A 6,490-nucleotide genomic window follows, 5' to 3' on the forward strand; every position below is an offset into this window, starting at 1 on the left:
CTGATCACTAAATCATCAGCGAACAAGGCCTACATGTGCCATTCCTCTCACTATCTTAAACTCGTGACTTGTGCGGTTGCCAGGATGCCAGGTGGTCACACTGATGCAAACAGCACAATTCAAAAGTGAGACTTTGAAAAAAAAGAACATTTAACTCACGTTGTCATCACAAATTAAAGATGGTCCGTGTCAAATATTCAGCACTAATAGAAGTTAGTAAAACCAAGATTACTGAATATTCAGTGCAAATACTGTATACATATATTTTCCCATTAATATCAGAGTTAAAATAGCAAGATCTACACACTATTGCTAAAGAGACTGGTATTCTGTGCCTAATGAGGTCTGCTATGAAAGATTTCCTGTAGAGCATCCTTGTTAACAAACAAATTAATGTCTATACCTAAATCATTAAATTAATAATCAGAAAGCCTGAAACACTCAAGATGTCCTGTCAAAAACCCGTAGGAGCCAAGTCAATGAGGCTGTTCCTGTTCCTTTTCACCGCTGTTGAATTTTCGAGATTGAAAAACGATTTAATAAAACGCTCAAAATTCTCCACATATCAAAATGCATCTCTCAAGTATGTGGGAGATGAACTTTCATTTGTGAAAAAATATTGAACATGTTTTGAGTTACCCTCATCTCAGATCACTCAAGCTATATTTACCTGGCAACCATAGAAACGAAGGAAATCAAGATGACAGAAGTTCCTGAATAGAAGAAAACCCTCCTCAAAATGTTCATGGCGACAACAAAAATAATACACTTACGAACATACATGGACATAGTTTCAGGCGTAAGCACTGGTATAGATTTATTGATGTGTGTGGTGCGACGGAGAAGTTAATTTCCCTGACGGAACCTCCTTAAGGGATCAATAAAGTTCTACTCTACTCTACTTTATGAACAAAGGTTCTCTACTGTCTGCAATTATGTTAAAATTTTGCCAGAACATCCTGGATATGATTGCACGCCGTTTGGATCAAGAATGATGTTGACATACAACAGGATATGTCCCGGCTCCGCCCATAGGCCCGCCCAACTGAGTCAGAGCTCTGCTGTCAATCATGGTGTTAATTCACAATAAACACATTACAAAACATTAGACTTGAAGCGCTCAGACCCATCTGTTAACATGGAGGGGGGTGTTAACGGTCTGTACTGCTGCACCATCAGGGAGCCAACAACATATTTCTGCTTCAACATGTTGTATTAGTTTTTATTCATGTATAAAAACAGTCATCGGCTCTGGTCTGAAGCGTTTTTCTAAAGTGCTTTTTGATGTGAAACCTAAATTGACAAACTATTTTTATTAATTGTCAATCTTCCACTTTGCTAAAACTCCTCTAAATTTGTTTTGAATGTGGAGATGGTGCTTTAGTAACTGCGTCCATCAAGCCGTCAGAAAACCAATCCTCTCAGCGTTGGTCTTGTTTGTCCACAGAAAGTATCCTGAATTATCCTCTGCTCCATCAAGAGCCTACTGTAAGACACAATCAAGCCATGAGGGGTGTCAAGCAATCTGCACCGCCTCAGCTTTAATCTTTTAAGACTACAGCCGGCGTCCGATTGGTATCACAGGCATCTGTCAGGATCGCAAAATAAATAGAAAATGTATTCTGCCAAAACTCCTAAAGTCTCTCAAGGTGTTCTAACCAGGATCATGTTCTCTACTTGACAGTAGAGTCAGCAGTTTATGGTCTGACGACTCAAACCATTTGGTCACAGGGAATTATCTCAAATCATAAATAAACTCACTCACTTCTCTTCATAGCTGGTAAATTGTGGGGTATCAAACTAGCTGCCTGGACAAGAGCGACCTGGAATAGTTTTAAACAGATGTAGATACTTTTTAAACAGGACAACCCAGACTTTATAATATTTTTTACTTATAGTACTTTCGATACTTGAAGAGTTGAAAGAACTGACTGAGGCTGAAAGCTCTGTGATGCCTGAATTCCTCATTTTTATGTCGGTCTGTGGCTTCGGGGTCACAGTATGAGGAGCTTAAAGCTGGATGTCCCTTAAATTGGATCAACTGAGGTACAGATTAGTTCATATTTGGCTCACAGTGAATAGTAGGTTATTATTTAGGCTGTGGACACATTTCTGGCTAAATGTTCCTGGATTTAGGACCATCATGCGTGAATCTTCAAGCTGCATTTGAACATGTTTCAACGTACTAGCAGAGTTTAATCTTTGTTTCATGGACACAATTGTTTAGACAAGACTGATCAAATGAATCAGTAATATCATTTGATGGATGGATCAACCAGTCAGTTCAGAGCTTAATTACTCTTTCAGCCTAGAGCAACCAAAACTCATAAAATACAAACTGAATAAGGAGTAAGATTGTAATCAATACCATTTTTCCAGCCTCTTGGTAGTAAATAGTGTACATAATAGGCAAAGATGTTAAATCCATTGCAGTTGAATATACGTAGGTATGACAAAACAGCATAAATTACCCATTACCATCAACATTACGTGAGAATATCTGGAGTGGGAAAGGAGGATAATGAGGAAGATGAATGATTGATGGTTCAGGAAAATATGGACTTTCTTCTATACTAAGTCCTGGTGAACAGGATTTGAGGTTAAACCCGTCTGTAGTTAGTTTAACAAATGAATGTGTGTCGGTTGACTCGAGGAGGAATTGTTTGATTAAATGTTTCCCCATTTATTTAGAAGAATGAGTCAATTCTAGCTGCAGGTGTAAAGAACAAAAAGGTTCACAAATATGTAATTATTGCATTCATGGCATTTACAGTTTTATTGTCTCTATTTAGCTTTAAAACAAGTTTGAAATAAGAGTTGCTCGGGTCAGAAAGGATAAGTAATGAACAATAAATCACTGAAACTGGCCTAAATGTCACAAAATTATCTTGAGGTAGTTGCTCAAAAGCATTCTCATATTCATATTCAAATATTTTCTTGCGAGCGATAACAGTGTTGGTTGTTAATCACACTGGAGCAAAGACGCATTCAAGACGGTGGTAAATACTGTGATTCCTAATCCATCAATTTAAATTAGATTAGATTAGGAGCTAATATCAGTCTATACAGACGTGTTTGGAAAGATTGAAATGCTATCAGCTTCGATTATTTGAATAAGAATGCAAACATGTTACATACGACTGATCAATACTGCAATACACCAGTCGGAACAGAAGAGGTCAGGTGATTCAAGACGCTGGGGTTAAAGGTCAGTTCAGCTGCCTTCAGATGATTTTGACCAATTCAGATGTTGTTTTTGCACATTTCCATTTTGTCATTTTTAAAAAAAATTTTATATATAAAAAAAAAGGTTGCTCACCTTTAAAAGGTGAGCAACATGTTATTTAGTCACAAAGGGTTTGCTATTTCATTGATGGTCACATGATCTCATTTTAACCATAACACGAAAGAATAAGTAGTTGAAGAGATTTCATAAAACACTATGATAAGATGAGGTTGTGCAGCGCGTACGTGAGATTTCCAGACCATCACTCAGACTGTATCAGATGAAACTGTTTTTATTCTTATTTTTTCATGTCTTTTGAGGGGAAGAGGGAAAGCAAGTGAAGGACACTTCCTCTACTCATGATGGGACAGTGTCAACATAATATTGGGGGGGGGGTTTTTTAGTGGTATGATTTAAGCCTGTTCATCTTTCACTTTACTGTCTTGTCTGGACTTGAAGAGACAGAATGATGGATTTCATCAATTGGTTTAGCTTTACAACATGAACTCAAACCAAAGCAGCGCATTTCCTCAGAGATGGAACAACTCTTGTCAAATAGTCATCAACCAATGACAAACATTCAGCTTTCTTCCCATTTCTTTACTGGAAGGATGTTTATGTTCTGTGTCAAATATTTTTTTATGAAGCTCATTTGCTGCTTTATGTCGACGCTCTGCTTCATTATTTGTCCTTAACAGAATAAATAGAGATGAGCTCCACGAGGATGGGTGCAATGTCCCGAGTGTCACTGGACTATCTAATGCTGACAGCCAAGCATTAGTCCACTTTGCCTTTATATTCCAAGATTGATTTCCATGAAGGGAACATCTATCCAATTGAATCAATACCAAAATAAAATGGCAATCTTTAAACATAAACCTCTGCCAAGGTTGAATTATCTGACTTGTCCACCAATGCCCTACTCCTACACAAAGTGTGTGTGCAGATCAGTTGTGGTGGAACAGGGACAATATTTAAATGAAATCTGCTCTTTTCCTGCACCATCCTTCCACTTAACATTCATGGATATCCATCCATCCCACTTTTTCTTAAACATGCAAACAAACAAACAGACAGACCAAACCTTCTTTGCTGAGGTAATAAATTCAAAAGGTTGGCGAGGTAAATGTAAGGTCAGTACAACGTTCATGGATGTGTGTGTGCGCAGGGATCTCAGAAAATCTATGCTCCCCTTCCAGTTCCATTTTGAAGGATGCAGCTTCCAGACTCTGGTGGTCCATCCTGTTCTCCTCTCTGAACATCACCTCCCCTACAATTCACTGTCAGACGTGGTGGTTGTGGTGTTCAGTCTGAATCAGTGTGAATGATCTCACTGCAATATGACAATTAATCCATCAGGGCGGTACTTGTGAGCTGTTTGCTGCTTGTCTCGGGGTAATGTTTGCTTCAGGCCCTTTACAAATACTTTAAGGGCCCTGTCCACATTCCTTTAAGGCCTCAGACACATATACTCCACCTTTTTCCTCCCTGTTTGCTGACATGCTAGACAACTTTTTGCTCTACCGTGGTGGACAAGAGTCTCCTGATGGGCCTGCACGTTTAGTGGTTATACTACCACTGTCAACCTTTTTAATTATGCATTCACCAGCCCTGGAGCCTGCAGGCAGCAGGGCTGGGGTGTCTGTTTGAAGACTTTGTGGCTGTTCTCTGCTTCTACACCATGGCTGGCACAATGAAAGAAGGCTGACAGCAGGAAGTAGATGAAGAACTCCTGTTGGACGGAAAGGGGTGGGGGGGTGGGGGGGGGGGTCAACCATCATGGTACTTGGCCTACATGAGGAGGATGGATGCATGGATGGATGGATGGATGATGCTGATAGATAGATAGATAGATAGATAGATAGATAGATAGATAGATAGATAGATAGATAGATAGATAGATAGATAGATAGATAGATAGATAGATAGATAGATAGATAGATAGATAGATAGATAGATAGATAGATAGATAGATAGATAGATAGATAGATAGATAGATAGATAGATAGATAGATTAAACTCACATTCCATGTGTTTCTTCTTTGGTGGGGTCTGCTCGTGTGTGGTGGCTTTACACACCGCCCGGGACACGTCGGATCCGGTCAGGGTGTACTGCGCCGCGGCGATGCGGTCCGTCAGCGTCTGACCCGACATCTTCAAGCCGTGGGTATCAACCTCGACTTTCAAGCGCCCAATGCGATCCTCCGTCCCCAATGAACGATGGTCCTCAGTAATCCCAGATGGTCACAAAAGCAGCACGGGGAGAGAAACGCTGGATGGATAACGGATGAGCCAGTTTCCCACTAGATTGTTTTAGATTCACGCCTTTTTTTTTTTCTCTCCTCTTCCTTGATTATGATTTGCAAATTCTGAGCCGACTTTTAATATTTGAATTTCTCGTTATTTGTAGATTTGTGTCGCGGTCTTTGTCGCTCCGCACAGACCAGTGTTCACCAGAGGATGCTCTGCCTCCCCCCCTTCCCTCCTCCAGCCTCCTGGATAATCCTCACTATCAGTTCCTGTGTGTCAGCGGGGCGTGCACACAAACATCAGACCCTGGTTGGCATCTTCATCTTCATCATCATCATCATCATCATCATCATCATCATCGTAGCCCCCCACCCGGTGCAGCGGTTCGTGCCTCCTGCTCCCCTCCTGGACGCGTCCTCTCTGCTGCGGCCCACCGTCACCCAGCAAGCCCCGGCGATGTGCGCTTCTCCCGGTCTGTGTGGATGGCGGCGTTGTCACAGGATGGACGTCCTATTTATTTATTTATTTATTTATTTATTTATTTATTTATTCTACCCATGACAATGCCCCGCCCACCCACCCCCCGTCAGGTGACGCACTACTGTATGACCAACCCCGCTGCTCCCTCTTTGATCGCGAGATGTGAGAGGAGACGAGAGGATGGAGGTCAAAGATGGGTGAGCTACTCCCCTACGAGGAAGGTCGTGTGGTGGACAGCGTGTTCTGTGTTAACAACATGTCCCTGTAAAGACTCACTGACGCTCCTTCTACATTCATAGGCTCGTTCACTCCATCTGTGGACATTCTATCCTTTTCGTCAGCATCACTGCAATTACAAGAATCTGTGATGGGATGAAGCGGGTCAAAAAAAAATGAATGAATGTGATGGGACACTCGCTGTTCTTACATCCTGCGAAGCGGGATTGTAATTGTCAGTGTTTGTGTGTTCTGTTAGTTAGTCCAGCAAATATCTTCACAACCGACGCAGATAGAGAGATGAAACAAAAAACACAT

General features: G+C 41.1%; 1 protein-coding gene across 1 annotated transcript in view; it reads right to left on the bottom strand.

Annotated features, from left to right (window-relative positions):
- The window catches only part of LOC137601255 (clathrin coat assembly protein AP180-like), a 41,988-nt gene extending 36,044 nt beyond the window's left edge, over positions 1 to 5,944 (bottom strand). The window contains exon 1 of the mRNA XM_068323356.1: positions 5,251 to 5,944. Within this exon, the coding sequence (XP_068179457.1) occupies positions 5,251 to 5,380 (130 nt within the window). The 5' untranslated portion in view covers positions 5,381 to 5,944. The remainder of the gene's footprint in view (positions 1 to 5,250) is intronic.
- Positions 5,945 to 6,490: the final 546 nt, after the last annotated feature.

This window comes from Antennarius striatus, chromosome 9 (assembly GCF_040054535.1).
Source record: "Antennarius striatus isolate MH-2024 chromosome 9, ASM4005453v1, whole genome shotgun sequence".
Classification (NCBI taxonomy): domain Eukaryota; kingdom Metazoa; phylum Chordata; class Actinopteri; order Lophiiformes; family Antennariidae; genus Antennarius; species Antennarius striatus.